Raw genomic sequence first — 16,959 nt, forward strand, 5'->3', positions numbered from 1 at the left:
TATTCATTTTTCTGCATCTGCTCCTTGAAGCAAATTGTTAGGGCTCTATGTTTGAAGGTGCTGATGACCTCTAGTTTTTATGTTGGATGATATGAATTTTTGTGTATTAGCCTGTGTGTGGAGGTGTAAGGTAGCCTGAGGAAGACGTACGGCATGTGTGCCTAGAAAAGAACAGTTCTTATTTTTAATCTCGATTGTAAATTGGATACATTTGTATTGTTTATTCAGGTGAATATATCATTATCATATCTGAGCCAAACTTTAGGCTTTAGACTTGCCGAATCTCGAACTCATTGCTCAAAGTCTTCTACGTAAAAGAAAGCTGTGGGACGAGTAGGGAGTGGTGAGCCCTTGTGCACACCTTTTTTTTGCAGATAGAAATTATTTTGCCACACGAAATATTCATAATGTCGGGACATTTGTGAAAAGAACAGTTACATCAAAACTGACTAATAAATCTTCATTGTTGAGTGTGATATTTTTTAATTTGTTGTGTATTTTTGATGAAGTGTATTTTTTTTTTTTTATTTAGAGGGAGAATGACCTAGGAACTCCTTGAATATAGCTGCTAGAATCTTGGCTAATGATAATTGGGGCTGTCAGTTCCTTCAGCTATCAGTCACAGTGGTGTGTTCTGTGTATTTTTGGCAGGACATAAATTCTGGAAGCATAGGCATAATGCAGTAGCAGGTTTTTAATTGTTTCCTCAGCCAATTGATCACCAACTTAATTCTGTTTTCTTTTTGATGTGATTAGTAGGATTGTAGTTAACCAATTGGTACAGGTTGCAGTCAGATACCAGTTGGTTAGTTTTTTTCAAGGTATGCTGTCTGATCAAGAATGACTGCAACATTGCCTTTGTTAGTCTTGGTAAAAATGATGTATTTGTTATTTCTTAGATATTTAAGGGCTAATTTTTTCTGCTTTGATTAAATTGCAACTTAGTTTATTATAATCTAGTATGTTGGATGTTTCCATCCATACTTTATCGGCTATATTGGGGGGAGGGATTTTAGACTTCTTTCACTGTGGTAGATGAAGTCTAATTTGTTGACTGACTGACCTTTGTGTGATAGCATAGTTTAAGCCTTTTTTTGCAGAAGTCGGAATTCTCCATCATTAAGATTGTACCTAGAAATGATAGCTTGGTTGTTGTTCATTGGTGGATGGCTGCTCCTCTTGACATAGCTCCTGGATTCTGTTGCTTTCTGATTGTTATTATTTCAGTCCTTGGAACTTTGCTATTAGGCTTTCTTTGTTTTTACATAAAATGTGCTTTGCTGAATCATCTGTAATCCTCTAAAGAATATCCAAAATATTGGGATTTACTCTCAAGGAGTTGGTAGATCATTTCTCTGTCTACATTAAAAAAAAAACAAAAAAACTTCATAAACAAAATTAAAAAATCGCACTCCACGATGAAGATTTATTAGTCAACTTTGATGTAACTGCTCTTTTTACGTACATTCCTATCTGCAAAAAGAAGGTATGCCCACGGGCTCATACTCCTCCCCCCCTCGATCTCCCCACAGCTAACTTTTACATAGAAGACTTCAAGCAGCAAGCTTTAGATTTGGTAAATCTAAAGCCTCAAGTTTGGATTAGATATGTTTGTTATATTCACAATTTAGCCCGACTGCCACTACCCCCCCCCCCCCCACACACACATACACAGACTAACACACACAAAAATTCATACTACCATTCATGTTCACAAACCATGCAGTAACAGCAGCAGCCTTATGACAGTGCATTGTCTTGCTGAAAGAGACTGGTCAGTTCCATAGAAATGCCACAAAATAGGAAGCATTGTATTGTTCCAGCATGTTCAGATAGCTCTTGGAATTCAGTGTTCGTGGCACCACAGACAGAGGTTGGAGGCCAAGCCAAGGAAAACAGGACCATACTATACCATCACCCTGCCACCTCAGAATTTCATAGTTGAGGTTATGTGCTCTGGTAAGAGACGTTCAACGAACATCTGCAACACCCGCCGTCCATCTGCTCGGTAGAGGATGTGGTATGATTTGTCACTCTATACCCCAGCTTTCTAAGCTTACACGTTCCACTGTACATGCTCTTTGCACTACTGAAGATGATGCTGCATGTTGGCTCAAGTAATATGGGGCTTGCATATTGCAGTCCTGTCATGGAAACTCGTATTGTGAGCCTCAGTTCTCTGCCCAGAACTCTGCATTCAATGTCTCAGCCAGCAAATGGCAGGCCATATCCTTCATAGCACCCTACAGTCAGGTTCGGTGAGTGGTGGGTCGTCCACCGTGAGTAGCACTGATTGTTGATCTAGGATGGCCTAATTTTTCAACAATTTGTGAAGAGATAGGCCTGCAGCATGGCATCCTATCACAACACCTCTTTCAAACTCCATCAGTTTCCATCTTGCAGCCATTATACCCAGACACAATTACACTGACTTGGGAGCATCATAGTCCTCCAAATTATACTGGCTACAAACACATGACTCATTACATAAAATGCACAATGCACCTTTCCAGTTGGGGGTGTCGATCGACTTCTTTCCAAGCTGTGTGTGCGTGCGCACTCATGTTCATAGAAACCACATCACCTGCTGTAACCTTTTTTTTTTTTTTTGGTAATTAAATTTGAATGTCTATTTGAAAAGGGATAATAACACAATAATTGTCATAAATGATGAAGAAGGTAATATAACATTTTTATTTTTGATTAATATTTGGCTATTTTTAGTACAAGATGTGACATAATTAGAAATGACAACAAACTTGAAAAATTTGCAACTATTTCAGAATGGAGTGGACAGTGATATTTTTACTGGAATAACAAATACTGGTACCAACTGGTAAAACTAGGAACCTGGAATGTCAGAACCTTGTATGAAGCAGGTAAGCTAAGAAATGCTATCCAAGAAATGAAAAGACCTGAAATTGGAATTTTAGGAATGAGTGAAGTTAGGTGGCCAGGATCAGGCAAAACTCAAGTCAATGACATGACAATGTATTACTCTGGAAGTTGTGAAAACAACCATCAAAACGGAGTTGGAATAATAATAAACAAAGAGATCAATAAGTCACTGTTGAGCTTCATCCCTTACTCAGATAGGATGATGTTATTAAAACTGAAAGGACAACCACGAGATGTTAATCTTATACAAGTCTATGCCCCTACTGCTGACAAGAGTGATACAGAGATTGAAGAATTTTATGATCAATTAAAAGAACTAATGAAAAATACAAAAAAACATGATATTAACATAGTCATGGGTGATTTCAATGCTAAAGTTGGGAAAGGTAGAAGTGGAGATGTAGTTGGCGAACATGGACTGGGCACAAGAAATGAGAGAGGTGACCGTCTTTTTCAATTCTGCCAGGAAGAGGAGCTAATAATCACAAACACATGGTTTAAGCTACCCCCTCGAAGATTGTATATAGTCAGAAACCAAATTGATTACTTACTAATTAATAAACGATTTCGAAGTTCTATAAAGAGTACAAAAACCTATCCTAGTGCAGATATTGCTTCTGATCATAACCTACTGGTGGCAGAGTTACAACTTAGACTGAAAGCTATGCTTAAGAAACTTCAACAAAAAAGGTTTGATTTGGGAAAATTAAAAAACACAGAGATAAGAAGCAAATTGAGTCAAGATCTGAATCAAGAGCTAGCACTTATCAAGAATGATGACATCATGAGGGTTGATGAATCGTGGGACAAATTGAAATCTGTCTTCATAGAGAAATGTACCAATACCTTATGTCCTAATAGAGCAGTAAAAAAGAAAGATTGGATGACTGATGAAATTCTTTCTCTCATGGATCAACGCAGATCATATAAAAATCATAATGTAACAAAATATACAGAGGTTCAGAAAATTATTAAACACAAGATCAAAAAAGCAAAAGAAATCTGGATGAATGAAAAATGCAAAGAAATGGAAATTCTACAGGAAAATCATGACAATTTTAATCTACACAAAAAGATGAAAGAGACCTCAGGTATATATAAGAAAAAACAATTCTGTATCCTTCGAAACAAAAAGGGAGAAATTATATCCAAAAAGGATGACAAAATACAAGAATGGGTGAAATATATAGAAGAAGTCTTTACTGATGACAGACAGAACCCAGAAAATACTTATGAACATATGGAAGGTCCATGCATTCTAAAATCAGAGGTAGAATGTGCATTGAACTCAGCTAAAAATGGTAAAGCCCTAGGACCAGATAGAATACCGGCAGAAATAGTAAAGTTATTAGAAGGTGACAACATTAACATATTAGTAAAGCTATTTAATAAGATCTACGATACAGGCATAATCCCTCAAGACTGGTTACAGTCGACCTTCATCATGCTACCTAAAAAAGTAAATGCGAAAACTTGTAATGACTATAGAATGATCAGCCTAATGAGTCACGTTCTCAAAATGTTTCTGAAAATAATTCAAAAAAGAATATACAGAAAATGTGAAGACACCATCAGTGATACCCAATTCGGCTTTAGAAACGGCTTGGGAACAAGAGAGGCCCTTTTCTGTTCTCAGATCTTATTTCAAAAATGTATTGACCAAAACAAGGTAATATTCATTTGCTTCATCGACTTCGAGAAAGCATTTGACAAAGTCCAACATGCTAAAATGATTGTACTATTAAAAAGAATTGGATTAGATGGTAAAGACATTGGGATCATTGAAAACTTATATTGGAACCAAAAGGCATCTGTTCAAGTTGATGACATTATTACAGACTCCATTAACATCAAACGAGGAGTAAGGCAAGGATGTGTGCTGTCACCTCTTCTTTTTAACATCTACTCAGAAGCCATATTTCAAAAAGTCTTGGAAGGAAGAAAGGAAGGGAGTAGTGTAAATGGTGAAATCATCGGTAACATCCGATATGCCGATGATACAGCTCTTCTGGCTGACAATATTTAGGATCTTCAAAATCTTTTGGAGCTAATAAATGCAGAGAGTGAAAAAATGGGATTAAAAATAAATATCACCAAAACTAAATTCATGGTCATAAGTAAGAAACCAATTCTTAATTTAGCACTTTCTTTAAATAGGAAACAAATAGAAAGAGTGACAAAGTTTAAATATCTCGGATGCTGGTTAAGTGAAGATTGCAATCCAGAAATGGAAATAAAAGTTAGAATTGAAATGGCAAGAAAAAATTTTCTCTTGATGAAATCAACATTGTGTAACCGCAGTTTAAACTTAGAGCTTAGAGTACGCATGGTTAAATGCTATGTATGGTCTGTACTGCTGTACGGTGCAGAAACTTGGACCTTGAAGACAACATCAATAAAAAGACTTGAAGCCTTTGAAATGTGGTTATACAGACGAATGTTAAAAATCCCATGGACAGCAAAAACGTCCAATCAGGAAGTACTGAAACAAATGGGAAAATCACGTGAACTTTTAGATACCATAAAAAGAAGGAAAACTGCATATCTTGGTCACCTACTTCGTAATGAAAAATATAAGATGCTTCAATTGATTATAAAAGGGAAGATAAATGGAAGAAGAAGACAAGGAAGACGAAGAAAATCTTGGCTGGCAGATATCAGACAGTGGACTGGTATGAACTCTGAGAGACTGCTCAGAATAGCTGAGAATCGCTCAAAATTTGTCAAGGTGGTCGCCGACCTCCGATAGGAGATGGCACTCAAAGAAGAAGATGCAGTTTTATTAACATTCAAAACTAAAAATTCACTTCTTGCTGTTTAGTACTTCATGTATCCTCCACTTGCTTTTATTGCAGATTGGCATTGGCAGGACATTGACAAAATCAATTTCCTGTTGGATGCAACTGCCAATTCATGGTCCCATATCCTTAAAATGGCTTCTTGGAGGTCCCAAAATGCTTTAGGCTTCTTCTGGTGTATTTCAGTCTCCATTTAATACTACAAATTCTCAATGTGGTAGGCTGTTTTCTGAATCAAGTGTTCATTGAGCCACTTATTAACCTGCAACAAAAATTAAAGCTTTTTATGTACTAAACTCAATTCAGATGGTACATTTTAGGGTGATAATAGCATTACCTACACTTTTTTGTCCTATGACAAGGGGCAGAATCATCCTGAAAGATGCAGTTCGTCGTTACGGTATAGTTGTCTGTGATATTGGGAAGCAATTCTTCCAAAACATTTTCTGGTACACTTGTGCATTCACTAAACCTTTTGTTAAATGCAAACAACTAACACAGTGATATGTAGCCCCAGATCATCTGACTGGTTGAGAAATCAACTGTTGACACCAGACAGTCAGGGATGAATTTTCCCCTGATCATCTTATCTGCCATTGGCACCTTGCAGGTTTTTTCTCTCATCAGAAAAAAAAATACTCTTTTTTTCTGCTGAAAGAGTATTTTTTCAGCAGAAATTATCAGGGGTCCATTTGGTATGCTCTTTGCACCAATTTAGGCTTCTTCTTTCATTTACGATGAGAGAAACATTTTTAATTTTATTATAAAGCTGAGTTAGCTAGTCTGAGAAGAGATGGCAGGATTTCTTCTTTTTTCTCTCTCCATAGACAAGGAGATTATCCTTTGAGTATATGCAAGTGGTAGACATGGCTGATATGAGAAAATTGGCCTTGTAATAAGCCACCAGACTTGTTATACTCCAGGATTTTAATCCTGATAAGATCATAAATATTATAATTTTATTAAATCACTATTCAAGTTTGAGTCAGCATAATATACCCACAGATATGAGGCCCTTCGACACTTCTGCGCATGTCAAAAGAAGGAGAATCCATTCTGATAATAGGGTAATCAATCAGTATTGTCGGATGAGTGTTTATTATTACACATCGGAAAATTAACTTCTCTTTTATGATCATTGTAGTTTTTAAAGTAGTAACTATTTTGCTTGTATAACACTTGGAAAATTTTACGTATAAAGCATGTGATTTCGCGTGTTGGTGACCAATTTGTACATTGGCTTATTTCTTTCTTCCCTTCAACATGAATCGACTCTTCTTGGCAGTCTGCCAACGACAGCTCTCGCTTATGTGGTCGGACTATATATATATATTTTTTTTTCTTTGGTCATAGGTAAAGACAGTTTTATGTTTTAAATACTTATTGGCAGAGTGATGTAATAGAGCATTAAATTCTCAAGATACCTATGTTTTTTTAATGTTCAATGTGAATACTTTCGTAAAAAAAAAAAAAAAAAAAAAAAAAAAAAAAAAAAAAAAAGGGGGGGGTATACATATAATAATCACAGTATTTGGATTTTAAGGACAAAACCAGGATTCAAACTGAAGCAGAACAAAGTGATAAACTGAAGGTACTCCTTGCAGATGAGAATCTGACTCAAGAGGAACAGCAGAGATTAAGGGTTAGTAACCATTGCTATTTTCCTAACTGTAATGCATGTTATATTATACCAACTTCAGAACATCTAAAATATTTTGATAGAATATAGATATTGTCCTAATAAGCAAGTTAACTATCTCTAAATACATAGTGTGTAGTATCTATATTCAGTTACGTATCAATAGAAATATTTTTCAACACATAAAAGATGTTTTAATTTGCAGAAGTCCAATCTTTGACTCTTTCATCATGTAACTGTTGCTGAATTAAACTGTGAAATTTCTGTCTTTAAAGAATCTTTGGTTGCGAAAGTGTATTATAATGTTCATAGCTTAACAGAAAGTAGAATATAAACAACAATATTTGAATTGCTAATTAAAAACCATTGCATGAAGGATTTAGCATTTTGATTGTTCTTGAATATTTGTGACACTGACCAACTGGAATATTTTGTCATTTTCGCAGTGACTGGTGGAAAGGCAGAGGGAAAAATGGCTGAAATTGTGCCTTAGCCAACAGGCTTCATTTCAGTGATATATAATCATTTTTAAATTAAGGGGATATTAGATCCCACATTGTTTTAAAACCGAATAAGAAATTCAACGATTGAAATCAGAGTTTCATGCCAAATATAGTATAAAAAACTATAAAAGTATCGACGAATAGTAGCGTGAGCTAACGCTAGTAGTCCTAGAATAGTACAAACACGGGAAACTCGTTGCAAAGGTTGTAAAGTTCTGATTGCTATTCTTGGTATTTTCCATAATGTAAGAACACATTTCCTAGGAAATGTATGCTGTTATTACATTATGGTGGGAGGTCACTACCCAGACCGGTTTCAGCCTTTTTTGGGGCTTCATCAGCGAGTAGCTAACTCTCTGATTCCAATCATTGAGTTTCTTATTCGGTTTTAAAACAATGTGGGATCTAATATTGCCTTAATTTAAATAATGTTTATATATCGCTGAAATAAAGCCTGTTGGTTCTTTATATTTAAGTAACTTAATGGGTGCACCTTTTGGACAACTCGTATAGCAGAGTATATACGTTCTTTTCACTATACCCTTTGGTATTAATTTGGTCTAGCTACTCACTGATGAAGCCTCAAAAAAGGCTGAAACCGGTCTGGGTAGTGACCTCCCGCCATAATGTAATAACAGCCTACATTTCCTAGGAAATGTGTTCTTACATTATGGAAAATACCAACAATAGCGATCAGAACTTTACCCACTTTTGCAATGAGTTTCCTGTGTTTGTACTACGTTCTAGGACTACTTGCATTAGCTCATGCTAGTATTCGCCAATACTTTTATAGTTTTTTATACTATATTCGGCATGAAACTCTGATTCCAATCGTTGAGTTTCTTATTCGGTTTTAAAACAATGTAGGATCTAATGCACGATTTTATGTTTATAGAATACACCAGGTGAATTTAATTCAGTAACCATTTGTGTTACATCTTTAGCATTTAATTTTAAAGCAAGCAGTATACTATTGAGCGATCTTAATTAGATGTGTTATAAAAACGTGTATAGATATAATGATACTTTTAAAAAACAGTTTAACATATCTAAAAAAGTTAGAATTTGTTTACAACTCCTGTATTCCTTGGTCATTGTAACACGAACACCATTCAAGGAGAGAGCAAATGAATTAATTACAACATTCAAAATATTAACACAAACATGATTCCTACTTTCATTTGTCCTGATCACAGCTCAGTAAGCACAAGACAACACTGTTTAAATTAAGGGGATATTAAATCCCATATTGTTTTAAAACCGAATAAGAAACTCAAACATTGAAATCCGAGAGTTTCATGCCGAATATAGTATAATAAACTATAAAAGTATTGCGAGTGAGCTAATGCAAGTAGTCCAAGTACGTAGTACAAACTCTGGCAACTCACACCAAAGGTGGTAAAGTTCTGATTGCTATATTTGGTATTTTCCATAATGTAAAACACATTTCTTAGGAAATGTATGCTGTTATTACATTATGGTGGGAGGTCACTACCCAGACCGGTTTCAGCCTTTATTGAGGCTTCACCAGTGAGTAGCTAGATCAAAAAGGTGCACCCATTAAGTTACATAAATATAAAGCACCAATAGGCTTCATTTCTGTGATATAAATATTGTTTAAATTAAAGGGATATTTAATTCTCGGCTTAAGAGTCAAAGCTGCATAACTGATAGGAGACCTTCACATAGCCTTTAAAGGAATGCGGAGAACCAACCAGGGATTCTGACCTAATGTCCAATCCTCACCTTTTCATGGTGCACCCTGTTGGGTATCTACTTGGATACTGAATGAACGAGGATGGGCTGGCAATTTGGGATTTAGCCGACCACATTGTATTCATATTGGTTAAACCAAAATAAAAAATGATGGTACAACATGACAAAATTTCATGCCAGCTGGGGCTTCGCCCGGTTAAACAAGGCCCCCATTGTTTTCACCGGGGAACCAGAGCGAACAGTGAAAAGTCAGCTACTAGAACAAATCTGAAAACACATCCCAACTCAACATCACCAGAGTTAAAGATCGGTACTATCAACATAAGAAGCCTGAATGGCAAAGAAATGGAGCTAGCTGAGGAATTAGATAAGTACTAGATCGACATTAATTACTAAGATTTTCTTAGTAATTAGCTGTGTTTTGTTACCTATGTCAGTTATTTCTCTTGTAGAGGGAAAATCTTATAAATTGAATTCACTGATAAGCCCATATCTTTTGAATTTGGGAGGGAAAAAATAATACTGCATTGTATGAAGTCTTTTGAGCAGCATCGTTTTATTTAGAATTGAACTATGTTTTCTTTTGTGTCTTCATTAGGTGGATAGCGTTTTTGTAGTGTTGCTTAATATATCCGAAGAACATGACACTTTTTCATAAGCAAGATTCCGGTAATTGGACCACATGTTTATTACGATTAATAACAATAAAAAACAACCCAACAAGTTTCATAAGTTGTATGACTCGCATCTTCAGAGGTCAAAGGTAACTAAAAGTTAAAGCGCACAAAATGAAAAATTACTCAAAATAGTTCATTCTATGCAGTTGTCTAACTGTTCATTATATTGAATATCCGAATGTAGATATATTCGGATATTCAAGATGTAAGTCATACTACTTACGAAACTTGTAGGGTTGTTTTTTATTGTTATTTATCATAATAAACATGTAGTCCAATTACCGGAATCTTTCTTATGAACTGATAAACCACAGAAACCTTCACATATGACACTTTTTATCTAGAAATCTGTCTACATATTTATATAAGAGTAATACCTAAAAAAAAAAAAAAAAGAGTGTATCACAGTTTAATAGGATACCTGAGTCATCCATAGACATAATAGAACCACAATAAACAAAACTCGCTGGCATTTGACTTAAAGACTTTTGTCATCGGTATTCTTAGAAGACTGTCATCAGAAACTTTTCACTATGCCAATGGCAAAACAATTTGTTTTCGAAATCTTTATTATGACAAAAACTTCTTACCTTGATAAGTTTTTTCACTTGGTTATAAATTAATTAATGTCAAGAAATTATATTCTTGTGTAATCTGTTATCCAAGTGTAAGCATAGAGTTTGTATGTGAAGTACCTTCGCAACTTGGCTACTTGTATATAAAGGCTAATGTCTTCACATTAAATGCCTTAGTATCCCATAATGCACAGTAAACATTTTTTTGGATGTTTGTAATGCTGTGCATTATGGGAAAGGCCACTATCCAGACTGGTTTCAACTTTTATTGAGGTTTCATCAGTGGGAGCCAGAAGAGATACCAAGGTTGAAGTAATGCAGAAGTCATAAATTTCCTGTATACAAGTATTGAAAAGGTCTAACAGTTTCTTATTAAAATACTCTGGGTTAGAGCTAGTTGGTGAGTTTTTTCCCACTTGGTTATAAATTATATTAAAGATACAAGAAATTATGTTCTTATTTAATCCGTTATCCAAATGAAAACAAATAAAGTTTGTGTGAAGTATCCTCATGACCTCCCTTCTTATGCATAGGATTATACAGAACCAAAAGGTTGTGTGCTCTGCATTATGATGGATACTTAAGGCAATTAATGCAAAGTCATTAGCCTCTATGTACAAGTAGCCTAGTCAAGAAGATATTTCCCGTGAAAACTTTGTTTGCTTACACTTGAATAAAGGATTAAATAAGGAATTTCTTGGCATCTGTAATTTTCTTAGCGTCGTTTATTAACATTAACTATGATTTTTTTTAAAAAAGGAAAATATAGTGATAATTTTTGATCTTTATGTACTTTGTTACAATGGATTGTCATAAACTGCCTTTAGGCTTCTATAAAAAAATACCATTTATTAAAAAAATACCTGTTTTTCCTCCCATTTCTTTGAATGTATAAAGCTTTTTTGTTGTGGTAATTTGTCCAACATTATGCAGGATATGGAAGATGATCAACTGGAATCTGATTTGTAGAAAGAAGGAATACAAAGGTTAACACTAAGTATGGACTGATAGGGGAAAGGTCCTTAGTCTAACACCATATCAAATTCTGCCATGAATGATTATTTGAAGCATTTTACAAAGCTGTTTGGCATGGACCTAGGTTGAATGAGAATGATTGCATTCCTGTCAAAGTGTTGGGAAACTCATTAGCCATTGCAGTAATGCACAGCATTATTGCAACGCCTTTATAATAATTTATTAAAATATATAATTTTTGAAATACAGTAGATTCTGGTTAATTGGGGCAGCCAATTTTTTGGGACAAGTCTAGAAGGAACAAAAACAAAATGAAAATATAACAAGAATTTGCTTTGTTTATTTGGGCCAGCCAGCAGCAGCCACTGCCACATCTGTTGGATATTTTTCTTGGAAGAACAAAATTCACAGAGACAATTTGCTAAGATATGTAAACGATTACTATTTGGCTCCCAAGAATCCAGTTTATGATGGAAAAGGAAACTAACAATAATCTACCCTTCACTTTAGACACTTTAGTGACATGCCTTCCTAATGGTAACATCTTCTTTACTGTATTACAGAAAGGCCACTCACACAGGCAGATACATTAACAAACTTCCCACCACTATCCCTCTCAACAAGATCCCGTGGAGTCACCCATCTAGGAGCTCATCATATGGCATCTTAAACACATTCAAATTCTCTGCAGACACCACATTCTCAGACAAGGCATTCCAATCATTCACAACTCTGCATACAAAAAACCTGCTTCTCACTCCCTTGTTCACACCCTCCTTATGCAGCTTTCATGGATGACTTCTTGTTCTCCCCTGATCTCCCACAATTTTATGAAAAAACCTCTTCAAGATTGATCCTATAACAACCCTTTACCAACTGGTACATCTCTATCATATCACCCCTCTTCCTCCTATCCACTAGACTCTATAAATTACATCTTTTCAACCTTTCTCATATTCAACATTCCAGAGATCAGAAACCACCTTAGTCAGTCTCTTCTGAACCCTTTCCAACATCTTTTTGTCCTTTTGAAAACCAGGTGACTAAGTCCATGCACAGTATTTCATGTGTGATCCAATCAGAGCCTTATACAATGGAACAAGAATCTCCTTACTTCTACAAGTCAGTGTCCTCTGCATTATTCCCAGAATTCATTATATTGTCTTCACAATTTTGGCAGTGGTCTCCCCCTCCCCCCCAATTTCAGATCCTTATCCACTATCACCCCAAGATCTCTTATTTCCTCCACCTCCAGCAGCAGCATAAATTCTACATCCCATCTTTGTTTTCCAAATTCTGAAATTTCACATTTTGCAACAATGAACTGGTATTCCACTTCCATGCCCATTCACTCGGTCTATTCAAGTCTTCTTGTAAGGCCATAATGTCTGCTCTACTTCTCATTGTTTATCCCAACTTTGCATCATCATGTGCCAACAACTGAATATACCCATTCAATTTTTCCCCACTATCATTAACATGAACGTTAAACAGCAGTGGCCCTAAAACAGACTACTAAGGCACACCACTAGTGACTTTCCTTTACCAGGATATTGTTGCCCTCATAGGCAACTTGCTGATACCTGTCAGATAGCCAATCTTCTCTGATGCAATGTGCTAGTCTAATATACGACTCCAACTGCTTCAATTTAACTATCAACTTATCATTTTACCATTTTATTAGAATTAATAAAATTATCATGCAGTAATCTATCAAAAGCCTTTGCAAAATCTAAGTATATTGCTGTATATTCATCTCCTTTGTCCAGTGAAGCTGTCACCTTATTGTAATAAGTAGATTGTTAAAACATAACCTTTCTTTAGTAAATCCGTGCTGCCCATCAAAGATAATACCGTTGTTGTCAACCCAGTTCTGTTTCTCGCCAGTCTCTCCAACACTTTAACCACAGCAACTGACACATAGATAGGCCTATAATATGATGTTGAGTTCTGTCACCTCCCTTATGAAGCAGCACAATATAGCATCATTAAAATTCTGACCAGTAGAGCCCACCATCTTTGTTCTAGTGAAACTTCCCTTTCAACAGAACAACCATATACAAACATCTTCCTATTCAGTGGCTACATACAGTTTATGAAAAATTAATAAAATAATCATTCTTCCCTCAACCCTTGGCCTGCTCTTCAGAAGGATTTCAGGAATGCCATCACCATCCCCTGTATCTTGGGGTACATCCAAAAAATATACAGGTCCTTAAAGAAAACAGCCTGGCTAATAGAAAACGATATGTCCCTACAGGAATAGAATGTGGTGGGTACAGTGTATTCAGTGAGGACAGACAGGATAGAAAATGTAGGGTGTTACTTCTACTGATTGCAGAAAAATTAAAATCAATTATTTAATTTCTAACACAACTTTTAGATCTTCTTTGAGTGCCATCTCCTATCGGAGGTCGGAGACCATCTTGGCAAATTTAGAGCGATCCTCAGCCACTCTGAACAGTCCCTCCAAGCTCATGCCAGTCCACTGTCTTATGTCTACCAACCAAGATTTCTTCATCATTCTTCATTCATCTTCATTTATCTTCCCTTTTATAATCAGTTGAAGTATCTTATATTTTTCATTATGAAGTAGCTGACCAAGGTATGCAGTTTTTCTTCTTTTTATGGTATCTAAAAGTTCACATGATTTCCCCATTAGATCAATAAGTTAAAAAAATAATTGGATTAGAAATTACACACCTAACATGTCTTACATGTTGCTAGTTTAGCGCATTGGTTAATTTCTTTGTTTTCCACATAAATATTCTGTTCACTCACCAACATATGACCTTGCTTATTCTGCTGTCTATTTCCATATTTAATTTGCTATTTTCACTAGCAGTTCTGCCTACACATGGAAATATTTGACTTCTGTAGGCTCATTAAGAAGACTGTATCAAATTTATTAAAAAAATTTTTTAGTTTAACAGTCCTGAATCCTTGTTGATGTATTTATTTATTTAGGAGTATAATATCATCTGTATAAAAGAGCTGATTTGAATATCTTTCAATTCTGTGTCAGGTTTAATGCCATATTCCTGATGAAATTTGATGAATAAGAGGGAGATAATGTGCACCTTGTCTTAAACCTGTTATACATAATTCTTTCTGTATTTAAATTCCAACTACAGACTTATAAATACTGACTATATATTGCTCTGTATCATGTTACATTTACACAATATTACTATAGCAGTTTGAACAGATTTTCTATGATCTACAAGTCTTAAAATGCAAATCCCTGTGTAGAAAGTTTAGTTTTTTTCATTTGATTAGAGAGTAAATAAATTATAGTAGAGGATGTAGACTTCACATCATTTGTGTAGCAGCCCATGTTAACCATTACTGTGGTTAACATGCTTCACCTTATTATATATATTTAATATGGTATTGATGTGGGAGAAATTCCATGCAAGTTGAAGTGGAAATAGTATAAGTTCTTAGATATCATGTTTATAATGTAAGATTTTAAGTTTTATGTGTTTTTTAGGTAGCATTTGCAGAAGGATATTTAGCAGCTGATCCCAGGATACGAACAACCTCACGGATGAGATTTTTCAATCTCTTCAGGGATTTGCTAGGAATTGTGCTTATTCTAGGAATTTTCTTCTCCCTCATGGGTGAGCTGTCGGGTATCAGATTATTTATATCTTTTATTATTATTTTTTTCTAGATAACTGTTGTATTGACATTTATTTCAAACTGCTACAACTGTTAAAATTCTTACTTTTAATATGACCATTTATGTTTATGTGCATTTTATTTCAAGACATCTTTCTCTCTTTTGTCTTGATCTGAGGATGACAAAAGTTGAAATGCAGTTAGTGATGCTTTTTTAAATCAATACATTAATGCATTACGACACTGTGTGGTAATGCCTCCATAAGTTTACAAGTGAAGTTATGTCTTGAAATATATGATAAAGAACATCATAGTATTTGATTGTCTACCTTTCTTGCTTTGTCTTGTATAACAGTCATTGGTAAAAAATATTAAGTTAGTGAAGGAATATTGAAGTTAAACTGTTCTCTTGGCATTCTGGATCAGTTGATGGATATTGTGGGAATTGAAGACTAATTATTTCCACAGTTCTTGATAGAATAGGCAAACATCTAGGGATTTGTGTCCAAAGCAGACAAAGATCTCCTTTTTATTCAAGAAAAAATGGAAGAGTTTGAGAACAGAAACCAAACCTTTGAGATTCAGTGACAAGCCCTAAAGAAAACAGTGATTGATTCAGCCAGAGAGGCATGTGGTGAGGTTGTCTGCAAGGATATAAAAATCAGAACTCCATGGTGGACACAAGAAGTTAAAGACGCGGTGAAAGAAAAGAAGGAAAAATTATCAAAAGTTCCTGTCAAATAAGTCGGCTTGTGCTCTTAGAGAATACAGAAATGTAACAAAGCTACACACTGTGTAAAACTAGCTAAACAAAAGTCATGGAAAGATGTTGGTAACAACATAGAAAATAAATATCAAGAAGGTGGTAAGATATTCTGAAGGTTGTTGAAGCTCAGAAATGGAGGAAATTCTTATTTTTAATATGACCGTTTATGTGTTTTATTTCAAGACATCTCTCTCTCTCTTGTCTTGGTCTGAGGATGACAAAAGAAAGTTGAAATACAGTTTGTGATGCTTTTTAAATCAATACATTAATGCATTACCACACATCAGTGTAGTAATGCCTCCATAAGTTTACAAGTGAAGTTATGTTTCACTTACAAGTGAAAGGGTGCTGTAAAATGAATTAGAGATGATAAAGATGACATGAAAACTGGAGAAAAAATATCCTTGAAGTATGGAGTAATTACTTCGAAAAATTGCTAAATGAAACAAGCAGTTATGTTTATTTATTTATGCCTTTGTTAAATATATGTGTTTATTTTAAATATATTATTTTTACTTAATTTCTTTCTTAAATCTCTCTAGCTTAGTTTCGTCTAAATAATATGCTCTATTTTTCTATCAGTCTTAAGATTCACTCAGGGCTGTTATTCACTCTTAAGAATGGTGCACGTGGTTTTTGAAGACAAAGGGGTCACTACTGGACAATGCCGATCCCTTTTGTTTCAGTACTGGTTCTGATTCCTTTTTCGGATTCAGGGAAAATTTCTATTATACTGCGCCATCCTGAATCCTAGATTATTGAATAGCACAAAATCAAGGAACCAGAAC

The 16,959-nt window shown here is 35.0% G+C and overlaps 1 protein-coding gene across 4 annotated transcripts in view; it reads left to right on the forward strand.

Annotated features, from left to right (window-relative positions):
- YME1L (ATP-dependent zinc metalloprotease YME1L) overlaps positions 1-16,959 on the forward strand; it is a 281,286-nt gene that overhangs the window by 92,859 nt on the left and 171,468 nt on the right. For 3 of the 4 annotated variants that reach the window (XM_090411850.1, XM_090411848.1, XM_090411849.1), the window contains exons 8-9: positions 7,240-7,338; positions 15,275-15,416. In XM_090411850.1, the coding sequence (XP_090267976.1) occupies positions 7,240-7,338; positions 15,275-15,416 (241 nt within the window). The remainder of the gene's footprint in view (positions 1-7,239; positions 7,339-15,274; positions 15,417-16,959) is intronic. The other variant, XM_090411851.1, reaches the window with a different exon arrangement.

The sequence above is a fragment of the Typopeltis vanoorti genome, chromosome 22 (assembly GCF_054136105.1).
Source record: "Typopeltis vanoorti isolate ZY-2024b chromosome 22, IOZ_Tvanoo_1.0, whole genome shotgun sequence".
In the NCBI taxonomy this organism is placed as follows: Eukaryota; Metazoa; Arthropoda; class Arachnida; order Uropygi; family Thelyphonidae; genus Typopeltis; species Typopeltis vanoorti.